Raw genomic sequence first — 26,158 nt, forward strand, 5'->3', positions numbered from 1 at the left:
GAGGCCGGCACTATGGCACAGGGAATTAAGCCATTGTCTTCAGTGGCAGAATCTCATATGGACCAGTTCAAGTCTCAGCTGCTTAACTTCTTTTTTTATTTTATTGTATTTTATTTTATTTTATTTTATTTTTTGACAGGCAGAGTGGACAGTGAGAGACAGAGAGACGGAGAGAAAGGTCTTCCTTTGCCGTTGGTTCACCCTCCAATGGCCGCCGCGGCCAGCGCGCTGCAGCCGGCGCACCGCGCTGATCCGATGGCAGGAGCCAGGTACTTCTCCTGGTCTCCCATGGGGTGCAGGGCCCAAGCACTTGGGTCATCCTCCACTGCACTCCCTGGCCACAGCAGAGAGCTGGCCTGGAAAAGGGGCAACCGGGACAGAATCCGGTGCCCCTACCGGGACTAGAACCCAGCGTGCTGGCGCCGCAAGGCGGAGGATTAGCCTAGTGAGCCGCGGCGCCGGCCATCAGCTGCTTAACTTCTAATCTGGATCCTGGCTATTGTGCCTCGGAAAGCAGTGCAGAATGGCCCAAGTGCCTGGGCTCTGCACCCATGTGGGAGACTAGGATGAACCTCCTAGCTCCTGGCTTCAGCCTGGCCCAACTCTGGTCATTGTAGCCATTTGGGAAGTGAATCAGTGGATGAAGATCTCTCTCTTCTGTGTCCCTCCCTCTCTGTCTCTGTAACTCTCTTGAATAAATAAATCTTTTTTACAAATAATTGTGTATTTTTAACATTATTCACATGAAGAATTTATCTTTGGGGCTGGCATTGTGGAATAGTAGGTTAATCTTCTGTCTGTGACACCAGCATCCTCTATGGGGGCTGGTTCGAGACTCAGCTGCTCCACTTCCAATCCAGCTCTCTGCTAATGTGCCTAGGAAAGTAGCAGAAGATGGCCCAAGTGCTTGGGCCGGGCACCTGCACCCACATGGGAGACCCAGAAGAATCTCCAGGATCCTCAGCTTTGGACTGGCACAGCCTTGCCCATTGTAGCTATTTGGGGAGTGAACCAGTGGATGGAAGATATGTCTCTCTCTTTCCCTCTCTCTCTGTAACTCTGCCTTTCAAATAAATCTTTAAAAAGATTTTGTCTTTTATTTTTTTATATTAGTTAATTAATTGGAGGGCAGATAGGAAGACAGACAGGTCATTGGTTCACTCCTCAAATGCCCACAGTGAGCCAGGACTGGATTGGGCCAAACGTGAGAGAGCCAGGATCTCAATGTAGGTCTCCCATGTGAGTAGCAGGAGCCACATTACTTGAACCATCACTGATGCTTCCCAAGATTTGCAGTAGCAGGCAGCTGAAGTCAGAAGCCAGAGCCAGGAAATTAACCCAGCTACTTGGGATATGAGGAAATGGGCATCTTACCTGCTACACTAAACACCCACTCCAAGAATTGATCTTTCATTCATTGGAAAGGAAGAGAGACAAAGATAAAGAGATCTTTTATCTGCTAACTCACTCCCCAGATGCCCACAATAGCCAATACTGGCCATCACCCAAGCCAGGGGCCCAAAACTCGGTCTAAGTCTCCCACATGAGTGGCAGGGACCCAGCTACTTGAGCCATCACTGCTGCCTGCCAGGGTATGCATTATTGAAAGCAAAGGTAGGTCTCAAACACAGGTACTCTACTTTGGGATGCAGGTATCCCAAGTAGCAGCCCAACTTCTGTACCAGATCCCCATCCCAAGAATCAATCTTTTAAATCTTAGCACTTGCTAAGTTTCTTCAGTGGTTTACCAAATGATATAATTTGTTATATAATTTATTAAACTATAGTTTAAAATTGTTCTTCCTTTAAGAATATAATTCAGTAAGTTGACAAATGTATACATTTATATGACCATCACCATACTCAACATGTAAAACAGTTTCTTCTCCACAAAAAATTTCCGTTTGACCCTTTGTAGTCACTCTTCCCAACTCACTTCCATGCATCAGCAAAAATTTACTTGCTTTCTCTCACTATTGATTATTTTCAATTTTTTCTAGAATTTCACATAAATGGAATCATGCAATTTTAGCACCTGGCTGGTTTCTTTTCTTTTTTTTAATTTTTATTTTTATTTTTTTATTAATTTGAGAGAGAGAGAGAGAGAGAACATAGCTAGAGAGAACATTCCCCACTGCTGTTTCATTCCCAAATACCTACAGTGGCCAGAGATGATCAAGACCAAAACCAGGAGCTAGGGACTCAATACAGGTTCCCCATTTTGGTGGCAGGAAACCGCTTGAGTCATTACTCAGGCTTCTCAGAGTCTGTATTGGCAGGAAGTTAGGGCCAGGAATGGAATCCAGGCTCTGCAGTGTGGGACGAAGGCGTCTTAACTGCTAAACTGAACACCTACCCCAACACCTAGTTTCATTCAGTATAAATGTCTTATTTATTATGTTATGTGAATAAGTAGTTGATTCCTTTTTGTTGCTGAGTAGCATGGATACAACACAATTTTTTAAGCACATGTGCTGATGGATATATGGACTATTTCCAGTTTGGAGTTGCTATAAATAACATTGTAATGAAAACTGATATTTGTGGACACATCTGCATTTTTGTCATCAGTAAACACTTGGGAGTGAAATTGTTGCATCATGTTAATTGTCTAAGAAATTGCTGAGCTATTTTTAACCTACGATAAACATTTATATGTTCTTATCACTTGTTTTCCAGACACTTTATAAAACTCAGGTAAAGGAACTTAAAGAAGAAATTGAAGAAAAGAACAGAGAAAATTTAAAGAAGATACAAGAACTACAAAATGAAAAGTATGTCCATTTTTACAGGAATCCGTTCAAGACATTCTTTTATTTTTTTTTTTTTAAGATTTATTTATTTTAAAGGCAAACTTGGAGAGACAGAGCGATCTTCTATCCTCTGGTTCACTCCCCAAATGGCCGCAATAACCAGGGCGAGACTAGGCAGAAGCCAGGAGCCAGAAGCTTCTTCTGGATCTCCTTCGTGGGTGCAGGGGCCCAAGGATTTGGGCCATATTCTGCTGCTTTCTCAGTTGCAATAACAGGGAGCTGTATAGGAAGTGAAGTAACCAGGACTCAATCTGGCATCCATTTGGGATGCCAGTGCTGTGGTGGTGGCTTTTACTCGCTATATCAGAACGCTGGCCCCAGTTCAAGGCATTCTTAATTTTAAGTTGAAAGTGTGCCATTATTCTGATGGAAATAGTATAGCTTTTTTTGAAAAGTTTTACTTTTTTTTTTAATTTATGTATTTGAAAAACACAGAGACAGAGAAGACAGACACAGGCAAAGAGATCTCCTATCAGCTGATTAACTCCCCAACTATCTACAACAGCCTGGGCTGGGTCAAGCCAAAGCCAGGAACCAGAAACTCAATCTAGGTCTCCCATGTGTGTGACAGGGACCCAACTTCCTGGGCCATCAACTGCTGCATTATGGTGTCCTTTAGCCATATGAAGGAATTGGATACAGAACTGGAACTCAAATCTAAGCACTTGGATATGTGATGTAAGCGTCCCAAGTGGCATGCTAACTGCTACACCAAAATGCCTGCCCCAATATTTATTTGGTTGATTCACTTGATTTTACCTAAAAGCCCAAGAAGCAATTTATTGGGCTAATTCAGAACAAATCAGACCAGCCTGAGAATCATCTTTAGGGTGAAGAAGCTGTAATAAATTAACATTGTAGCAATTAAACAGTCACAGAAATGTGAAAATAACTTTTTTGACAGCAAATTGTTTTCAAAGACATCTTAACTTTCTCAAGCATTTGTCTATATGCAAATAATTATTACTGTGTTCACAAATCATTATTTTAAGTTAGATATTGGTATTGAAGGTCTTTGTTTTAGTAATGAGGCAGGCTATTTTCCATTATATGTGTGGTTAGGGCCTTAGAATGAGAAACCCTTTAAAAGATATATAACAACCTCCTTTTTTTTTTTTTTTTTTTAAGATTTATTTATTTGAAAATCAGAGTTACACAGAGAAAAGGAGAGGCGGAGAGAGAGAGAGAGAGAGAGAGGTCTTCCATTTGCTGGTTCACTCCCCAGTTGGCTGCAATGGACGGCACTGTGCCGATCTGAAGCCAGGAGCCAGGAGCTTCTTCCAGTTCTCCCATGCTGGTGCAGGGGCCCAAGGACTTGGGTCATCTTCTACTGCTTTCCCAGGCAGTAGCAGAGAGCTGGATCAGTAGTAGAGCAGCTGGGACTTGAACTGGCATCCATATGGAATGCCGACACTGCAGGCGGCTGCTTTACCCGCTATGCCACTGCACCAGCCCCATTTCTAAAAAGTTTTAAAGTGGGTCCAGGGTAAAGCCACCACCTGTAACATCAGCATCCCATATGGGTGCTAGTTAGTGTCCTGGCTGCTCCACTTCTGATTCAGCCTCCTGCTAATGTGCCTGGGGAAGCAGTGGATGATGGCCCCTGCACCACATGGAGACCTAGATGAAGCTCCTGACGTGGCCGTTCTGGGCACCCGGGGAGTGAACCAGCAGAAATTCCCTGGAAGCATTCCCAGAATAGCCTGTAGCGGTTTGCAAATCTGTTTATAAGACTTGATAATCTCATTGAATTTCACAACTGAAAGGGACCTCACAAATAATTTACTCTAATCCTCTAATCTTAACATATTTTATTAAATTGAGCTCCAGGAAGTATAAGTAACTTGCCCAATGTCCCTAGTGATAGAACAGATGTAAGAAGGGCTCAGGTCTGGCCTTCTAATTTAGGAACCATAGACTTTTCCACTGTGCCTGTTTGTCTTCCATTTCAGAAGTTCACAACAAAATCCTTTTCAAAATTAGCCTGCTTGCAAAATGTGAGATGTTAAATTCATATCTTTTATAGAGCATTTACAGTAGACTCAGTGTGTTTTAAGCAGTACAATTGTTAGTTCTTTTTTATCATTTAAAGGTGATTGTTTTTTATAGCATTTGATTAGGTTGAAAAAATGAACTCAATTTTTAATATTAAATATTATTATTTTATAATTATAAATATATATAATAAATATATTATTTAAAATATTAATTTAATTTTAATATCTTAAAATTCTTTTGCAGGGAAACTCTTGCTACTCAGTTGGATCTCGCAGAGACGAAAGCTGAGTCTGAGCAGTTGGCTCGAGGGCTTCTAGAAGAACAGTATTTTGAATTGACCCAAGAAAGCAAGAAAGCTGCTTCAAGAAATAGACAGGAGATTACAGATAAAGATCATGCTGTTAGTCGGGTAAGTGTGATAGTCAAGTAAGTTATATGACTAAAATTAAGTCAAAATACATCTTAAGGTGCTAGGGAAAAATTACTTATACTTTTTATAATCATCAGTCTGTACTTATGTATAAAGTAGTTTATATAATCTAAAACAGTTGTTAATGATTGAAGTTCTTAGTGTATTGGGTGGTTTTCCTTTAATAGGTCTTAGGTTGTATTTTATATGAAGAAATACTTAGCTTAAAATTTAGTTGTTATTTTAACGCATTGCAATTGATATTATGGGCCAAAATTCTGTAAAATTCAAATAAATTATTTTGGGATGAGAAATTATTTGGAGATCATCTACAAATCCATATAAGAACACCAATATTGGAACCAGAGTTGAAGCATACAGGGTAAAGCTGCCAACTACAGTGCTGGCATCCCATATGGGTGCCAGTTCCAGTCCTGGCTGTTCCAATTCTGATCTAGTTCCCTGCTAATGCACCTGGGAAAGCAGCAGAAGATGACCCAAGTATTTGGGCCCCTGCACCCATGTGAGAGACCTGGAAGAAGCTCCTGACCCCAGGCTTCGAATTAGCCCCGCTTCAGCTGTTGTGGCCATGTGGGGAGAAAACTAGTGGATGGAAGATATCTCTCTCTCCCCACCCCTGCTCCATCTCTCTCTCTCTTTGTAACTCTGCCTTTCAAATAAATAAAAAATCTTAAAAAAAAAAAAAAGACTACAAATACTGTAAATAATTTATTCCTGTGGTTTATATTATTAGCTATATAAAATGAAAATTTAAGTTGATTTGCAAATTTTTTAAACCATGCATACAAGTAGTCTTCAAAAGGTATCTTCTTAAAAACTTTCATTATTTATTTTACTTGCTTGAAAAGTAGACCGAGTGAGAGATAGACAGAGCCCCCCTATCTGCCTCATTTCCCAAATAACCTGCAACAGCTAGGGCTAGACCAGGCCAAAGCCAGGAGCTGGGAATTCAATCTGAGTCTCTGATAATGGGTGGCAGAGACCCCGCTACTTAAACCATCACATAGTTTCCCAAAGTGCACATTAGCAGGAAGCTGGAGCTAGAGGAGAAATAGACTTGAATTTAGGGTCTGCAATTTGGGATGCAAGCATCCAAAGCAGTCTCAACTGCCACACCAAATGCCTGCCCCAGATTTATCTTTTGATTTGTGTTTCCTTGAACTCTTTTAAGTACCCTCATAGACTTAAAAGACCAAAAAAATGAGTTAAGAGCAATTTTTTCTTTTGAAGTCAGTAAGTGCTCTGATGTAAGCAGACTTGGGTTCAAATACCAACTTTGTCTCTAAAAAGTTATGGTTCTTGGCAAGTTGTTTTGACTTCTCCAAGCCTCAGCTTGCATGTTTATAAAATAGAAATAGGGGCCAGGGTTGAGGCACAACATGTTAAGCTGCTGTTTGTGATGGCATCCCTTATTAGAGTGCTGGTTCAAGTCCTGGCTGCTCTGCTTCTGATCCAGCTCCCTGAAGATGGCCTGAGTGCTTAGGCTTCTGTCACCCATGTGGTAGGCCTGGATGGGGTTCTGGGTCCTGGCTTCAACCTGGCCCAGAAGTAGCCATTGTGGCCATCTGGGGAGTAAACCAGCAGATGAAAGATCTCTGTCTCTCTGTCTTTTCTTCCCTCCCTCCCTCCTTCTCTCTCACAAATAAATTAATATTTAAATGTATATATAGGGGTTGGCATTGTGGCATAGTAGGTTAAGCCTCTGCCTGTGGTGCCGGCATCCCATGTGGGTGCTGGTTCATGTCTGGCTGCTCCTCTTCTGATCCAGCTCTCTGTTAATGGCCTGGGAGAGCAGTGAAGGATGGCCCAAGTGCTTGGCCCTCTGCATGCATGTGGGAAAACTGGAAGAAGCTCCTGGCTCCTGGCTTTAGATTGGCCTAGCTCTGGTTGTTGCAGCCATTTGGGGAGTGAACTGGCGGGTGGAAAACCTCTCTTTCTTTTCTGTCCCTCCCTCTCTCTCTAATTCTGCCTCTCAAATAAATAATCTTTTTAAAAAATATATGTGTAGATTATATATATAATAGAAATAATACCTATTCCACATGAATGTTACAAGGATTAAATGAAATCATGTAAATAGAATGAGCAATAAATATATTACTAAAAGTAACTTGTCAGTAAATGTTTTTATTTTCATTTTCATCATCACTGTTGATATGAGGCCCAGAAAAATTTTGACTTGCATGGGATCACATAACAGGTTACTGGCAGAGCTAAAACTAAAATCAAATTTCCTAATTTCTGGTCTGGCTCTCTTTCCATTATATTTTATTCCCTTTCATTCATATATATGTGTACTGAAATAATTTTGGAACATTAAAAAGTGTTCTAAAATGTTTTAAATTTAATTATAGCCATGTGTTTTAAACTGGAGACCAGGCAGTTTCTTTTTCTTTCTTAAGATGTATTTATTTGAGAGGCAGAGTTAGAGAGAGAGAGAGACAGAGAGGTCTTCCATCCAGTGGTTCACTCCCCAAATGTCCACAATGGCCAGAGCTGGGCCGATCTGATGCCAGGAACCAGGAGCTTTTTCCAAGTCTCCTACATGGGTGCAGGGGCCCAAGCACTTGGGCCATCTTCTACTGCTTTGCCAGGTACATTAGCAGGGAGCTGGATCAAAGTGGACCAGCTTGGACTTATACCAGCAACCATATAATGAACTATGCCATAGCACCGGCCACTGGGCAGTTTCTATAGTGAAGCAATACCTGACTTATCCTCATCTATAGAAAATTTGCAGTATTATTTTAAACGTATTGCTTTAATTATGATAATAGCAAAGAGACCATAATTTAAACTTTTATGTGTTTTCAGCTTGAAGAAACAAACAGCATCCTAACCAAAGATATTGAATTGTTAAGAAAAGAAAATGAAGAGCTAACTGATAAAATGAGGAAGTCAGAGGAAGGTATGTAGCTTTCTTAAAATCATATTATCAAATTAAGTTCAGTAATTAATATTTAGCTGATGGTGTTATGCATTAGACTTTTGCAGTATCTGTTTTCATATGTGATATAATTTTCGTAGCCTTAAGAATTATCTTAATAATGTTACTGAAAGTTAACTTTATTATATGTGTATGTGGTATATGTATGTGGTATATCTACGTGTATGTGGTATATTTACATATATGTGGTATATTCTAGTTTGCATAATTGAGAACATTATTGGTTTGGAATACAGAGGTATTAAATGCCATACGGTAACACTTTATATAATTGATTGACAGAATATAAATTACAGAAAGAGGAGGAAATCAGTAATCTTAAGGCTACCTATGAAAAGAATATCAATACGGAACGAACCCTTAAAACACAGGTATATATGTTTTCAACCTTTTATATGTTTGTGTTTGAGTATCATATATTTAGAGAGTTAATTGCCCCTTATGCAGATTTAAAAAAACTGAAAATCCAAGGTTCAAGATTTTCTTTAATTAATTAATTAATTTATTTTTTTGACATGCAGAGTTAGACAATGAGAGAGAGACAGAGAGAAAGGTCTTCCTTTTTCCGTTGGTTCACCCCGCCAATGGCCGCTGTGGCTGGCGCTCTGCAGCCGGCACACCGCGCCGATCCAAAGCCAGGAGCCAGGTGCTTCCTCCTGGTGTCCCATGCGGGTGCAGGGCCCAAGGACCTGGGCCATCCTCCACTGCACTCCCGGGCCACAGCAGAGAGCTAGACTGGAAGAGGAGCAACCGGGACAGAATCCGGCACCCCATCCGGGACTGGAACCTGGTGTGCCGGCACCGCAAGTGGAGGATTAGTCTAGTGAGCCATGGCGCTGGCCCAAGATTTTCTTTAGAATTAATAAATTCTGTCCTCACTAAGCATGGAAGACTTGGGAATATGATTTCAGTTAAGAAACCTAGCTTGTTTAGTAATTTGATAAAAAATATGTATTAGATTGTACAGAAGGCTTGTATTGACAGGAGGAAAACTTAGTGAAGAGAAGACACCCTGAAGTCAGGAGATTTAGAAATAAGTAAGAAATTTTAGGAATAGATGTTTCATTTTGTTTTGTATTTGTCATGCATCTAGACCAGATTGTTTTTCCATTAAACTTGGTAACCATGTTATTCAGTTCAAATTTTTCATAAGCTTCTAAGTACTTCAGCTGATTTCTCTAGTAAGCAAAATATTTTCTAGTTTTTATTGAGTGACTTTAATGACCTTACCACTATATTACTCTCTCTCATCAGTCTGTCATGTTGCAACTAATCTTTAAAAAATAGACTTAATAGCTGTTGAAGATCTCTCAGTGAAGTTTTTACTTATCTTTATACCAAGACAGAAGGAGGCTCTACATTACTAAATGGAATCTTATCTATATGGAAATGGTGGTGGTTAAGGCTTTGTTCTTTTTTTTTTTTTTTTTTTTTTTTTTTTTTTTTTTATTTTTGATAGGCAGAGTGGACAGTGAGAGAGAGAGACAGAGAGAGAAAGGTCTTCCTTTGCCGTTGGTTCACCCTCCAATGGCCGCCGCTGCAGCCGGCGCACCGCGCTGATCCGATGGCAGGAGCCAGGATCCAGGTGCTTTTCCTGGTCTCCCATGGGGTGCAGGGCCCAAGCACCTGGGCCATCCTCCACTGCACTCCCTGGCCATAGCAGAGAGCTGGCCTGGAAGAGGGGCAACCGGGACAGAATCCGGCGCCCCGACCGGGACTAGAACCCGGTGTGCCGGCGCCGCAAGGTGGAGGATTAGCCTATTGAGCCACAGCGCCGGCTCGTTTTGTTCTGTCTTAATGGAAAAAATATATTTACTCTTTTTTTTCTTTACATTACTGAAGAATAATAAATATGTCACGGCTTAACGTTTACAGCTTTTGTGCTCATTTTATGTGCTTTTAGTAGTTCTGTTTCATTAATATATATATATATATATATATATATATATTTCTCATCTAGCAAAAGTGAGGTTAGCCTTAACTATTTTTACATTCCTTTTCACATTTTTTTAAAGATTTATTTTATTGAAAGAGTTAACAGAGAGAAGTAGAGACAGAGAGTAAGAGTGAGAGTGAGAGAGAAATTGTCTTTCCCCAAATGGTTGCAACAACCAGAGCTGAGACGATCTGAAGCCAGGACCTTCCTCTGGGTCTCCCATGTGGATGCAGGAGCTCAAGTACCTGGGCCATTCTCCTCTGCTTTCCCAGAAGCATTAGCAGGGAGATGGATTGGAAGTGGAGCAACTGGGACTCAAACCATCACCCATATGGATGCACGCACTGCAGGCTGAGGCTTTAACCCACTGTGCCACAGTGCTGACCACTCCTTTTCACTTTCAAAAGGACCTCAGTGTGGACTAAGCAGCTACCCTCTGCCCCTGCTTTTCAGCTTGTCCAAAGGAAAAGTTCTCTTGGGTCATTTTGCCTGTGTATTGTTTCCTCTGTAATATCATCTCTGATTCTTCTGCTTCGTGTGATTTCTTCTATGCTTATCCAACTCCTTTTTGTCTTTCAACAAACATACGTAGACATGTACAGAGGTACTCCAAGAAGCCATCCCTGGCTTTTCTAAGTCTCAGTTGGGTCCTGTTGCCATAGCACCCTCACCTGCCTCTGTAAAGATTACTGTCTGGCTGTCCTATAAACTTTTTTGTCTATTCACTCCACCAGACTAGGATGCCTTTAATGGATTCATGTATTTTCTATATTTATGTCTAGTATCTATCAGAGTGCTGAATAATTGTTGAATGAGTGACTTTTTGCAAACCTATTCCTTTCCTATATTTGAATAATGAATTAAGTCATTGTTCCTTATGCTTGTGCTACCAATTAATATATCCCAGTTTTCAATAAGTTGCCCTAACTTTCACACACAAAAAAGGTTCTGCTTCCTGATTTTGAAGACAAAAGAAATTATTTTTAGTAGATATTTAAATCAGATGCCTTCAATATAGGTCCCTATTAATAATATTATAATACTTCAATAGGCTGTTAACAAGTTGGCAGAAATAATGAATCGCAAAGATTTTAAAATTGATAGAAAGAAGGCTAATACACAAGATTTAAGAAAAAAAGAAAAGGAAAATCGAAAGCTACAACTGGAACTCAACCAAGAAAGAGAAAAATTCAACCAGATGGTAGTAAAACATCAGAAAGAACTGAATGACATGCAAGCGGTAAGATTTGTGTGTGTATGTATGTACATGAGTGAATCAAGGATTATTTTTTCCAGTTATTACTATATTTATCTGTCACCTATTTATCTTGTTTAGGTTGGATTTTCTTATATAAAATGCTTATTTTAGTTTATACTATTAACAGTTGAATTATTATTATTCTGGTATGAGTCATGTTCTTGAAAGACTAGCCAGATGTGCTATTGCGTATTAGCCATTATTCATGAGTAACTTTTTACCATTCACTTGATTAAAGGTCCTACTATGAGAACACAACCAAAGGTTTGGTCTGTTTGGTTCCAAATGAAAATTGGGATATGTGTGTTGTGATGTTGACTATATCTGGGATAGAGATTTTGTGAACATGGTCTCTGATATTAAGTAGACTTACATTGAAACTTTAACTCTATCATTTATAGTTTTACTATCCTGAGAAGCTTTCTGTACATTTTAAAGTATTTCCTTTGAACCCAGAAGACCAATTTCAACTGCTTTTAACTCTTTTTTTTCCCCTTTTTATTGTGTGTGTGTGCCTTATGTTTTAAAAGAAAAAAAAGTTCTCTTTTAAAGCAAGGAGAAAAGCAGTTTATCTAAGCAACATATTACTGTGCATCAAAATCTGTAATAATAAACATTATGTAGTTTATAGCAAAATTTTAGTATTAGCAATTTATTTATGTTGAAATTACTTGAATTTAATTATTTCTATTTCCTTGGTATTTCTCAATAATAGCAATTGGTAGAAGAATGTACACATAGGAATGAACTTCAAATGCAATTGGCTAGCAAAGAGAGTGATATTGAGCAGTTGCGTGCTAAGCTTTCGGACCTTTCGGATTCTACAAGTGTTGCTAGTTTTCCTAGTGCTGATGAAACTGATGGAAATCTTCCAGGTAAGAGTAATTCCAGTATGTCATTCAATTTTGCTTAAATGTCATTTGGTTTTCTACCTCTTTGCTATTTTGTCCATGGCTCTTTATGAACCTTGCATTTCTGATAGCCAAGCCCTACTGGTAATTGTATACTTAGTGCATTTTATAGAATAAAAGCAGTCATATGCAATTTTAGGCTATTAAAGTAAATCTGAGAAGCTGTATCTGAATAGAAATTTGAAGAGGTTTATGAAGCTATTTTGAGCTACCTAACACCATGGTGAAAGTTGAAGTTGCTGGTGCTGCACCTCTCACTATTTAAACAAAGTTGTACAAGTTTTCACGAGTAGATGCTAGTTCCAGTTACTTGGAAATATCTTACATATTCCTATGCAAAAACTGTGAAGTGTATTTCATAATCAGAACCACAGCAGCCCTATGTATGTATATATATATATATATAAAGAGAGAGAGAGAAGCCTACTTAATGTGGTGATAAACTTTAATCAGACTTTGATAGGTTTCAAGTTTGAAGAAATAGGTAAAAGGAGTTGGGCAATGTGTTGAGGGGGAAGGGAGTCAAAGTAGAAAGGAGTGGATAGGACTTTAGACTTTTCTCTGTGTCTTTTCACCCAGTAGAGAATCAATTAAAAAAATAAACACAACCTCATTCTTGGTTCAACTTAGTGTAAGCTCTGTCTTTTTTTAAAAAAGATGAGAAATGTATATATTACAACTTCAATTTAGAAATGAAGTAAATGGAATAAAAATGCATATATAAGTTGGTTAATGTATTACACATTCTTAGTGTGTAATTCCTGAATAATACATGAATAAAAAGATACTTATGAAGCAGCATGCTTGATATTATATGGATTCTATTGTAACAAAGAATACTTGTTTGATGAGAATCTGATGTAAGAAACTTGATAAACTATTTAGAAAATTGCTGTCTTTCTTGGTCATCAAAGTGGAAAGTAAATTCATGTGAATCCTACATTTATTCCTTTTTTTTTTTTTTTAAGATTTATTTATTTATTTGAAAGGCAAAGTTACAGAGAGGCAGAGAGAAAGAGAGAAAGGTCTTCCATTCACTGGTTCACTCCCCAAGTGGCTGCAATGACCAGAGCTGTGCCAGTCTGGAGCCAGGAGCAAGGAGCCAGGAACCAGGAGCCAGGACGTTTCTCCAGGTCTCCCACATGGGTGTAGGGGCCCAAACATTTGGGCCATCTTCCACTGCTTTCCTAGGCCATAGCAGAGAGCCAGATCAGAAGTGGAGCAGCCGGGACTCAAACTGGCGCCCATATGGGATGCTGGCACAGCAGGTGGCAGCTTTACCCACTATGCCACAGCACTGGCCCCAACCCTGCCTTTACTCTTGGCATTGCTGAAAATCAAATATCTGGGAAGTGGTCATTTGGCACAGCAATTAAGATATTACTTGGAATGCCTGCATCCCATATCAGAGTACTTGAGTTCAGGTCCCAGCTCTGCTTCCAAAATGCTTATCCTGGGAGACAGCCAATACTGACTAAAGTACTTGGGTCCCTGTCACCCACTTTGGAGTTCTGAGTTGAGTTCCAGCCCCCTGACTTTGGCCTGGCCCAGTCTTGGCTATTGTGGGCATTTGGGGAGTGAACCAGTGGTTAAAAGTTCATTCATTCTCCCTCCCCACCTAACACCCCTTCAAAGAAAAAGTTTAAATCAGTTATCTGGGAAGGGAGGAATATTTTCTATTATAGTGACCAAGAAATTCCTTAGTATTCCTATTTTTGCTTCTCCAAAATCACCTGCTTATTGAAAAACTTGTAGATATACATCATTGTCAGAGGATCACTTTGGATTTTACCACTGGCTTTAGCTATTGTTTGAACAGTTTTCTAAAAGTTAGACCTAGGGGCTGGTGCTGTGGCGTATTTGGTAAAGCTGCTGCCTGCAGTGTCGGCATCTCATATGGGCACCGGTTTGAGTCCCAGCTGCTCCACTTCCAATCCAGCTCTCTGCTATGGCCTGGGAAAGCAGTGGAAGATGGCCCAAGTCCTTGGGCCCCTGTACCCATATGGGAGACCTGGAGAAGCTCCTGGCTCCTGGCTTCGGATTGGCACAGCTCCGGCCGTTGCGACCATCTAGGAAGTGAACCATCATATGGAAGACTCTCTCTGCCTCTGCCTCTCTGTAACGCTGTCTTTCAAAATAAATCTTAAAAAAAAAAAAAAAAAAAAAGTCAGACCTAATTATCAGTAAGAATATGAGTTTTCAGAAGTATTTGGCGGCCGGCGCTGCGGCTCAATAGGCTAATCCTCCGCCTGTGGTGCCGGCACACCAGGTTCTAGTCCCGGTCGGGGCTCCGGATTCTGTCCCGGTTGCCCCTCTTCTAGGCCAGCTCTCTGCTGTGGCCCAGGAGGGCAGTGGAGGATGGCCCAGGTCCTTGGGCCCTGCACCTGCATGGGAGACCAGGAGAAGCACCTGGCTCCTGGCTTCAGATCAGCGTGATGCACCGGCCGCGGCGGCCATTGGAGGGTGAACCAAGAGCAAAAGGAAGACCTTTCTCTCTCTGTCTCTCTCTCTCACTGTCCACTCTGCCTGTCAAAAAAAAAAAAAAAAAGTATTTGGCTACATGCTTTAAGTTGTTGAACTGAAATTGTGGTTTGGATTCCCTCTTCATTAACCCTAAGGTTATTTGTGGAATAAAGAAATTGATTGTGTTTAATATTGATTACAAATCCTGACCAAGTTTTTTTTTTTTTTTTTTTTTTAATCCCTCCTCTTTAACTTTCTTTAATAGTGCTTTTTGTGCACCTTGATTTTCTTTATATTAGGCTAAACATTTCAGAGACTGATACATGCATTACTGGTGAATGCTATTTAGAAGAGATAAGTTGGTAGGACCTTTAGAATAGAAGGTAGTGTTCCATCCTGGGTTATTCGGGAAGAATAAACTAAAGAATTATTGGATAATTTCATTTCAAGATTTAGGTTAGGAATTAATTTAGATGTCAGAATGCTAGCATAATAAATTCACTTAGGAGTCAGTTAGTAAAGAGATTTTAAAATGCTACTTCTGGCTTAATTCTTTTACTTAAAAATTAGTATATATTCAGGAATTTTGTTTTTTCAGATTTTCAAAGCCCAAATTAAGTGAAAGGGAAAAAAATACTGATAGCCATTCTCCATTGCTGTAGAGTGAGACTGATTAAGTGTCTGTTTCCTGGTTAGTGTGTTCTTACTCTTGAAACTTTACAGACATCTCAAGAATGCTGAATCTTGACTTTCATATTGGAAGTAGAAATTAATGGATAATTTTTATCAGTGCTTACTTTCTCTATGTCAGATATTTTGCCAGTTAATTGGCAGTCTGTTAAATATATCATTTATTAGATGCTCAAAAATGATCCACAGCAAATAAAATTCTTTGCAGCTGTATTAAGGAAAATTTGTTAAGAATTTGGATGTTCTTTCTTAACATGAGAAAGTTACATATCATTTAAGTGTCTGAAAGACTTCTTGGGAGTAATAACTAGTGATTGATTTTATTTTAAGTTTATAGACTAATAAGAGGAGGGTTTTGAATAAATTATTTACTCAGAAGTTAAAATAATGGGGCTGGCACCATAGCTCACTTGGTTAATCCTCCACCTGCAGCGCCAGTATCCCAAATGGGCACCAGGTTCTAGTCCTGGTTGCTCCTTTTCTAGTCCAGCTCTCTGCTGTGGCTCGGGAGGGCAGTGGAGGATGGCCCAGGTGCTTGGGCGCCTGCACCCGCATGGGAGATCAGGAGGAAGCACCTGGCTCCTGGCTTTGGATCGGCGCAGTGCCAGCCATAGCGGCCATTTGGGGGGTGAACCAACGGAAGGAAGACCTTTCTCTCTGTCTCTCTCTCTCACTGTTTATCTAAAAAATAAATAAATAAATAAATAAATAACTGACTTTGAAGTGTGAATCTTATTTAGTTCAGTGAGATGATTTTTTAAGTCATTGGGTAGATGAACTGATACTATGACTTCTATTTCTCTTAGATTTCATCATCTTATATAAATATTATAATTTAATTGTCTTTTTTTAAGATTTGTTATTTGAAAGAGTTACAGGGATGGGGAGAAAGAGAAAGGTCGTCCATTCCCTAGTTTGCTCTCCAAATGGCCACAATGACTGGGGCTGTGCCATGCTGAAGCCAGGAGCTGGGATCTTCTGGGTCACCCACGTGAGTGGAAGGGGGTCCAAGCATTTGGGCCAACCTCTACTGCTTTCCCAGGTGCATTAGCAGGGCACTTGATCAGAAAGTGGAGCCAGCCGGGTCTCAAACCCGCACCCATATGGGATGCCAGTATCTCAGGTGACAACTTTACCCACTGTGCCACAATGCTGACCACAGTTTAATTATCATGTACCTCTAGAGCTCATCCTCTAAAATCTTCTCATTGGGCATCTTGTTATTAACTAAGTGGTAGAGAAAAAAAATGTTACATGTCTTTGAAGTTCTTAGTCTCCTTCATTCTCCCTTTGGTTCTGTGGCTGGTCATGGATTAGCATACTGTGTAAATATAAAGATTGCCCTTAGGTTTATAGTTTGCCTACTGCCTAAATTTTTTTTTTAATTATGTGATGTCTTTCCCTTCTCCTTCTTTTCCTTTCCTTCTTTTGGAACTGTTGACCTAGATATCTGAAGAGAATATAGTAGATAAAGCATTCAGAAAAACAGTTGGTATCAGCACTTAATTAATACCTATTCTCTCATGAGTTATCTGCGTTATTCTCTTTCCTATCCATGCTGATCTTAGGCTGTGTAACTTAAACCTGTAAATGAGGGACTTCCTAGTGTGTTTCCAAGCATTTGAGTGTGTGAGAGTTTCAGACTTTGCCCAAATCATTCAATCAATGATTTGGAGATAATCAGTCCATCTGAATTCTTGACCATGGCTGAAGCCATGATCCAGGAGCTTCATCAGGGTCTCCCACATGGGTAGCAGGGGCCCAAGTACTTGGGCCATCTTCTATTGGAGCAGCCAGGACTCGAACCAGCACCCATATGGGATGTGGCGTATAGGCAGCAGCTTTACCTCCTATGCTACAACATCTCCCAAGTGGGAGAACCAGTGAGGAATTACTAATATTAAACAATCTTAGTTGTATCATCAGATATTAAGACTACTTTTCATTTTAACTGTTCATTGTAGTATTTTACAAAGCACACTTTATGACAAAACCTGTAGTTTTTGTTACTCTAAGGGGAAAATGTTCTAGCAATAAATTTTTTGCTTTTGAAAGATAAATATTTGTGGGGCCAGCATTGTAGAGTAGCTGGTAAAGTCCCTGCCTGAGATGCCAACATACCATATAGGCACCGGTTTTAGAACTGGCTGCTCCCCTTCCAATCCAGCTCCTTGCTAATGTGCCTGGGAAAGTAGTGGAAGATGGCCCAAATGCTTGGGTTCCTTCACCCACATGGGAGACCCAAAATAAGTTCCTGGCTCCTGGATTCAGCCTGGCCCATCAACAGCCATTGCAGCCATTTGGGGAGTGAACCAGTGGATGGACGATTCTCTCTCTCCCTCCTTCCCTCCCTCCCTCTACCCCCTCCCTCCCTTTCCCTCTCTCCGTAACTCTTTCAAATGAGTAAATAAATCTTAAAAAGATAAATGTTTATGAATGATCAAGACACAGTATCAGCCTTCTGCATGTTATTTAATAAGCATCTTCTCTGTCAGATGTCATAAGTTATATAAAACAAATACTAGGATTAGGTCTGTGCTCTCCTCAAAACTTAACAAGAAACTATCTAAGGAAACAAAACATTTAGTGGTGAACTAAATAGCAACAATTTTAAAGAAGTTGGGAGAAATGAGAGATGATCTTGAACTGATAATCTCATTATTTCCTCTACTTCAGCAACTGTGAGGTGGGCATTGACACAGCAGATTAAACTACTGCTTGCTTTGTCTGCATCTCACATCAGAGTGCGAGTTTGAGTCCTGTCTGCTCTGCTTGTAATTTGGCTTCCTACTAGTGCATCTGGGGAGGCAAAAGATGATGGCTCAAGTGATTGGGCTTCTGCCACCCACATGGAAGACCCAGATTGAGTTCCAGGCTCCTATGTTCAGTGTGGCCTAGCTCTGACTGTTGCTGTACATTTAGGGAATGGACCAGTGCGTGGAAGATCCTCTCTCTCTCTACCCCTCCTGTGTGTGTGTGTGTGTGTGTGTGTGTATAAATAACTGTGTTGCTCTGCCTTTCAAGTAGATGAAAATAAACAAACATTAAATGCAATTGCCATAATTTATATGAAGAGGAATAGCATAAGCAAAGGTGTGGAGGCTTTAAGTACACAGTGGAAATTAGAGCAAGAGGATTATTACTTAGTTCAGTTGACTGCATTTTGAGAAAGAATGGTGTTGTACTCTAGAAAAATAAACTCAGAAATTAAAATGTGTGGTTTGAACTCTAGAGCTTTGACAGGTACTGATATGAGTAGCCTTTAGCAAATTAGTTCACCTTACTATACCTTAATCTCTTCATTTGGAAGTGGAGTATGAAAGTAGTATCTATTCTATATTCCTAGGAATCTAATAGCCTGTATTTATGATATTATATATACAAGGTTATATGTCAGATATTACTTATGAAGCATTTGGCAAGTAATGTTACTTACTGTTGTTACTGTAAGATTCAGCTTTATAGCTTTTAAATTATGTGTTGAAGGATTATATACCAGGATTATGGTTTGAGTTAATCTGTCACGTTATAACCTTATTCTTTTAAATTGATTACTTCCCTATTCATTTGCATTTCAGTATAATAAGATGTAGAAATTGAATTTTTATCTCTAATTTCATATAAAATAATCATTTCTAATGGAATCATCTTTATCCTTCAGATATTTATAAGTTAGTTACACTTAAAAAATAAAGATGATTATTATAAAATGCCTTAAGCTAATCACATAAATTCTGGTATGTACAAACTGATTGAAACATTAGCAGTTGACCAATTGAATTCTGTTTTCCTTTACTGTTTGTTAAATTATGCGATTACTGACTTAAATGACTCCACCTGTCATTATTTGGGAAAAAAATTGTAATTGGACTTAGCAATAGAAATTAAACACCCTCCCAATCAAATTTGGACAATTTTATTATAATCATTTTGGGTATTTTACCAAAAAGTTTATCAGAATGTTGTGCTAAGAAAACAAATAAAATGCTTGTCTTTTATTCTTTATATCTAGTTGATTCTGCCTGCATTCCTTATTTATTTATCTTCTATTCTTGTCTTCTGTGAGTAATAGGATACTTCTGTACTTTTGCTTGCTCCTTCTTGTTGTAAATCATGGCTCTGAATTGTTATACTTGCTGCATAATTTTTTTTTCCTTTTTTTGGCTAAGTATTTTTATATGAATGTTAAATTATATTTAAAGTCTTCTATATCATATCCCATTTAAGCTGCAATCCATTCTAGTCTTGCCTGGCTCTTAAAGAATACTGTTACTTCATACTTTTTAAATTGAGTACTAAATGTTCATTTAATGGGAAAAGTGGCTTGGCATTTTTTGTGCAATATTTGAATGGCCATTAAAGTTGATTTGTGTGATTGAAGCATGGAAGAGCAAATGCAGCATTTATTCATTTATTTGTGTTCAGTTGCCTGTTGCTGCATGCTGTCAGATAACTTGTAATAGTTTTTCTTTGTGTTGGAATTTAAGACTCACTGTTATGTATCCTTTTTTTCCCAGAGTCAAGAATTGAAGGTTGGCTTTCTGTTCCAAATAGAGGAAATATTAAGCGATATGGCTGGAAAAAACAGGTACCATGTGCTTAACTTTTTTTCTGATACTTTATATTTTACATTGATGCATAAAGATTGTATTGCCTGTTATATTAGCACTGATTTTAAACTAATATTACATAATCTAGACATAAATGACAAATATTATGCTTATCACTTTAAGCCAATTTAATGTTGCTCTTAGTAACTCTTTTCCTTTTTTCTCATTTCAGTATGTTGTGGTAAGCAGCAAAAAAATTTTGTTCTATAACGATGAACAAGATAAGGAACAATCTAATCCTTCTATGGTACTGGACATAGAGTAAGTTGCCTTTGAATTTTAGGTCAATTGGATGTTCACTTGTGATGATCAATTATGTTCAGACTTACAGTTTAGGTTATATTTTGATTTGTTTAAACAGTGTTATTTACTTTTCTGTTTTTCTTAGCAAACTTAAATATTAATGTTATATTAAGTCTTACCTTAGGATGTGAGGTGGAAACATTGTATACCTGATCCATGTACCCAGAAGACAAATGTCTAAAGTGTTTAGGGGTTTTGGGGTTCAGAGATCATCTCAAATTGTAGGATTCTATAGTCATTGTTAAGAGGAAATGTAAATAAAGATACTTGTTCTTTGTCGGTAGTGTAAATTTTCAAAGGGCCCATGAAAAGTGTATATTTTTTCTTGTTCATTCTAAAACATTGCCTGTGTTACCATAGATGTTGTAGTATGAATAAAGATGAGTAAGTTCCATATTTAAGAAGCTTGCAGACTACCAGTAGAAAAGGTAAAACATGCAACAAAATAGAAATTGCAAGTAAAGTGTAGTTAACTGCTACTCAACAGAAATACAAACTTAAAGTTAAGTATTGCCATTCCTTTAAATACTTGTGGAGTGGGTTGTAGTTAGAATGCAAAATGAACTGAATCAAGTACTAAAAGAGTATTGATTTTTGGAGCCCACCTCTCCTCACCTTTCGTATTATCATTATTATTTGAGAGCCAGATAGACAAATAGAGAGCTGCCATCCACTAGTTCGCTCCTCAAAAGCCCACAGCAGCCAGAACTGCCAGGCTGAAGCTGGGAGCCGGGAACTAAATACAAGTCTCCTACATGGATGTCAGGAACCCTGTCATTTGAGCCATCAAGTTATTGCTGCCTCCCAGGGTCTACAATAGTAGGAAGCTGAACTGGGAGCCAGAGCCAGGACTTGAACCCAGGTCCTCCACTGCAGGTTGTGGGCATCTTCAGTGTTGTCTTAACCAATAGGCCAAACTTTACTACTGTTTCTAATTAAAAAGAAAAAAATTAGGTGTGAAAATTTAAATGATCAGCTTAAGTGGAATAATACATAAACATTAATATGAAAGGCATTGTCTTTCAACTAAGTTTAATTTAGATCGTTTAGGGTTTCTCCCTTTTTATTACTATTTAATTTATTCAGTTCAATCATTTTTGACAATTTTAAAGATCCTTATAAATCACCACCCAGTATAAAATACATTAACTATCACCATAAAAAGCTCATCTATACCGATTTCCAAGGGAAGAAAATGACACTGATCTGATTTCTGTCACTGAGATTAGTTTTTGCCTTTTCTAGAGCTTCATATCAATGGAATTACATTTGTGTACTTTTGTGCCTGGTTTCTTTCACTTAGCCTGGTGTTTTTGAGATTCTTCTGTAGTGCTGCGTGTATTGATTTCTTTTTATTACTGAGTGGTAGTCCATTGAATAAATACAGCACAGTTTATTTATCCATTCTTTTTTTGGTTGACATTTGGGGCTTTTGTAAATGAGACTGCTGTGAATGTTCTTTTTGTTGAATTAACCATCTAATTTCTAATGCATAAATACCTAGGTGTAGAGTCCTGGGTTATCAAGTAGATGTGTGTGTAACTGTTTAAAAATCTACCAAACCGTTCTCAGGCCGGTGCCGCGGCTCAATAGGCTAATCCTCTGCCTGCGGCGCCGGCACCCCAGGTTCTAGTCCTCGTCGGGGCATCGGATTCTGTCCCGGTTGCCCCTCTTCCAGGCCAGCTCTCTGCTGTGGCTCAGGAGTGCAGTGGAGGATGGCCCAAGTGCTTGGGTCCTGCACCTGCATGGAGACCAGGAGAAGCACTTGGCTCCTGGCTTCGGGTCTGCGCGGTGCGCCGGCCACGGCTGCCATTGGCGGGTGAACCAACAGCAAAAGGAAGACCTTTCTCCCTGTCTGTCTGTCTCTCTCTCACTGTCCACTCTGCCTGTCAAACAAACAAACAAACAAACAAAAATCTACCGAACTGTTCTCAACAAATGGTTGCACTGTTTTATTTTCACCAGTAGTCTATGATTTTCAGTTGTTCTACATCTTCTCCATTTGATTATTGTTGGTCTTCTATTTTAGCTAGTCCAGTGAATGTGAAATGCTATTTCATAACCTGCCTTTTTCTCATGATTAATGATGTCAAGAATCTTTTCATGTGTTTGTTGGCCATTATTACATTTTTTCTGATGTGTATTTGAATCTTTTGCCCATATTTAAAATAATGTTGTCTATCTTTCTGATATTAGTTTATAAGAGTTACATATATTCTAGGTAAGAATCCTATGTTAGAAATGCATAGTACAGGCCAGTGCCGCGGCTCCATAGGCTAATCCTCCCCCTGTGGCGCCGGCACACTGGGTTCTAGTCCCGGTCGGAGCGCCGGATTCTGTCCCAGTTGCTCCTCTTCCAGGCAAGCTCTCTGCTGTGGCCTGGGAAGGCAGTGGAGTATGGCCCAAGTGCTTGGGCCCTGCACCTGCATGGGAGACCAGGGGAAGCACCTGGCTCCTGGTTTCGGATTGGCGCAGTGTGCTGGCTGTGGTGTGCTGGCCGCAGCGTGCCGGCCACAGCAGCTATTAGGGGGTGAACCAACAGAAAAAGAAAGACCTTTCTCTGTCTCTCTCTCTCTCTCACTGTCCACTCTGCCTGTCAATAAATAAATAAATAAATAAATAGATAAAAATAAATTTAAAAAAAAGGAAATGAATGGTACAGGCATTGGGCCTGGTGGTTAAGATGCCAACGTCTCATTTCTGAATCTCTGAGTTCAAGATATACCTCTGGCTTCTGACTCTGGCTTCCTGCTAATGCAGACCTTGATGTGGACAGTAGTGAAGTCTCATGTAGTTGGATCCTGCCACTCACATGAGAAACCAGGATTAAGTTCGCAGCTCTTGACTTTGTTCTCAGCCCAGTCCTGGCTGTTGCAGGCATTTGGGGAGTAAACCAGCAGATGGGAGCTCACTTTTTCTCTTTCTGCCCTCAAATTAAAAAAAAATTGTAAATATAATGCAAATATTTTCCAATCTGTGGCTTTCCTAGTCATTTTCTTAGTGGTGCCTTTGAATGAAGATCAATGTATCAAATTTTTAAGTGGTTAATGCCTTTTTTAGTTTGTCCAAAAATTTTTGCTTGCCCACAGTTTGTGAAGGTATTCTTTGTTTCTTCTAGGAGCTTTATTGTTCTATGCTTTACATTTAAGTTATGAATGATTTCAAATAAATTTTTGTGTTTGATAACAGTTAATGGTTAGTTAGGGCTTTTTTCTTCCTATATGAGTATCTGTTAAAACACTTAATTTGCTATGAACCTATTAATTTTATAGAGTTTTTTATTAGTCCCATTATGATGTCTTCAAATAATGATAGTTTTACTTCTTTATTGTTCCAGTCTATATGCCTTTATCACATATGTAGATTCATATGGCCACCATCACAGTCACAGTACAGAAAAAGTACATCTTAAGGATCCCTGTGTTGCTCTTTTATAGTCAAAGGTGGCTTCAGTTCTCCAATCACTCATATCTAATCCCTGGCAACATTAATCTGTTCTCCATCTTTACAATTTTGTCATTTCAAAGATATTAGATAAATAGAATCAAAGTATGTATTATCTTTTGTGATCAGCTCTTTTTTTTTTTTTTTTTTTTTTGGACAGGCAGAGTTAGACAGTGAGAGAGACAGAGAGAAAGGTCTTCCTTCTGTTGGTTCACCCCGCAAATGGCTGCTACGGCCGGCACTGTGCTGATCCGAAGCCAGGAGCCAGGTGCTTCTCCTGGTCTCCCATGCAGGTGCAGGGCCCAAGCACTTGGGCCATCTGCCACTGCCTCCCCGGGCCACAGCAGAGAACTGGACTGGAAGAGGAGCAACTGGGACAGAATCCAGTGCCCCGACCGGGACTAGATCCTGGGGTGCCGGCACCGCAGGCGGAGGATTAGCCAAGTGAGCCGTGGCGCCAGCTGTGATCAGCTCTTTTTTACTCAGCATAATCTTGAGCTCAATCCAAATTGTAATTGATTTCTTAATACTGTTGAGAAGTTTTTCATAGTTTCACTCTCCCACAGCTTGACTAACCATTTCATTTGGATTGTTTTTAGTTTGGGGCTATTATGAGTAGAGCTGCTATGAACTTTCCAGTACAGGGTTTTGTATAGACATGATTTTCATTTCCCAGAATAAAGACCCAAGAGTGCAATTTCTGGGTCATATTGTAAGTATAGATTTCATTTAGATTTATAATAAATTACTGCACTCATTTTCAGAGTGCAGCTCCAGTTTACATTTCCAGCAGCCATGTGTGAGTGATCTAGAGCTTCTCTGCGTTCTCTTTTTTTTTTTTTAACTTCTATTTAATGAATATAAATTTCCAAAGTACGACTTATGGATTACAATGGCTTCCCCCCCATACCGTCCCTCCCACCCGCAACCCTCCCCTTTCCCACTCCCTCTCCCCTTCCATTCACATCAAGATTCATTTTCGATTATCTTAATATACAGAAGATCAGCTTAGTATACATTAAGTAAGGATTTCAACAGTTTGCTCCCACACAGAAACATAGTCTCTGCGTTCTCTTAAGTGTTTGGTGTTAATACTATTTTTTATTTTTAAAATTCTGATAGATGTATGATGATATTTATTGTGGTTAAAATTTGTATTATTAAAATTTGCAGTATTGACTGATGTGCTTCCATGTGCTTATTTGCCACATGTATGTTTTCTTCAGGAAAATGTCTTTTGCTATAAATGAGTATAATGAATTTTTATAATGGTCAATATCATGTTTATTTTCATTATAGTAAATTGTTTCATGTTCGACCTGTAACTCAAGGAGATGTATACAGAGCTGAGACTGAAGAAATTCCTAAAATATTCCAGGTAAAAATTGAAATTATAAAGGATTTTACCTAAATCCTGAGTGTTTTTGTGAAGTAAATGAAAAATATACCCATGGTTTTATACATTTGGAACTTGTATGTACACATTAAGATCTTTTTTCATCTTCTTCCTTTCACCATTCCTGAATGTAGATACTGTATGCAAATGAAGGCGAATGTAGAAAAGATGTAGAGGTAGAACCAGTACAACAAGCTGAAAAAACCAATTTCCAGAATCACAAAGGCCATGAATTCATTCCTACACTGTACCACTTTCCCGCCAACTGTGAGGCCTGTGCCAAACCTCTCTGGCATGTCTTTAAGCCACCCCCTGCCCTAGAATGTCGAAGATGCCATGTTAAGTGCCACAGAGATCACTTAGACAAGAAAGAGGACTTAATCTCGCCATGTAAAGGTAAGGTAATAATTACTTTTACAGCCTATAGCAAATTCAGTTTTACTGTTGAAATCTTTACTTAGCATAGAGTTTGTCCTCTGTATATAAAGTGAAACTAAAAATGAACCATAATGAAGAATGGGATTGGAGAGGTAGTGGAGGTGGGATGGGAGAGGGGGTAGAGGTGGGACGGGACTCAGGGTGAGAGGGCGGGTATGGGGGAAAGAATCATTATATTCCTAAAGTTGTACCTATGAAAGATGCATTCATTAAATAAAAACTGTAAAAAATTAGTTTTAAATTCCAGTGAAATAACTTCAAGTATAGTGATTTCTAATAGTATAAAGGTGAAAAGAGGTTAGATTATAAGAAGCAATTTTTCTTTTAAAGATTTATTTATTTATTTGAAAGGCAGCGTTACAGAGAGATAGAGGCAGAGAGAGATCTTCCATCCTCTGGTTCACTCCCCAAATGTCTGCAATAGCTGAAGCTGGGCAGATCTGAGCCAGGAACCAGGAGTTTCTTCCCTGTCTCCCACCAGGGTGCAGAGGCCCAAGCACTTGGGCCATCTTCCCCTTCTT

At 39.2% G+C, this 26,158-nt stretch overlaps 1 protein-coding gene across 2 annotated transcripts in view; it reads left to right on the forward strand.

Annotated features, from left to right (window-relative positions):
* Positions 1 to 26,158, forward strand: part of ROCK1 (Rho associated coiled-coil containing protein kinase 1) — a 144,512-nt gene that overhangs the window by 113,534 nt on the left and 4,820 nt on the right. For both annotated transcript variants that reach the window (NM_001082367.1, XM_051851073.2), the window contains 10 exon segments: positions 2,680 to 2,774; positions 5,055 to 5,220; positions 8,056 to 8,149; positions 8,471 to 8,559; positions 11,176 to 11,364; positions 12,098 to 12,257; positions 19,964 to 20,034; positions 20,229 to 20,317; positions 25,103 to 25,181; positions 25,334 to 25,595. In NM_001082367.1, coding sequence (NP_001075836.1) covers positions 2,680 to 2,774; positions 5,055 to 5,220; positions 8,056 to 8,149; positions 8,471 to 8,559; positions 11,176 to 11,364; positions 12,098 to 12,257; positions 19,964 to 20,034; positions 20,229 to 20,317; positions 25,103 to 25,181; positions 25,334 to 25,595 — 1,294 coding nt within the window.

This window comes from Oryctolagus cuniculus, chromosome 10 (assembly GCF_964237555.1).
Source record: "Oryctolagus cuniculus chromosome 10, mOryCun1.1, whole genome shotgun sequence".
Taxonomy (NCBI): Eukaryota; Metazoa; Chordata; class Mammalia; order Lagomorpha; family Leporidae; genus Oryctolagus; species Oryctolagus cuniculus.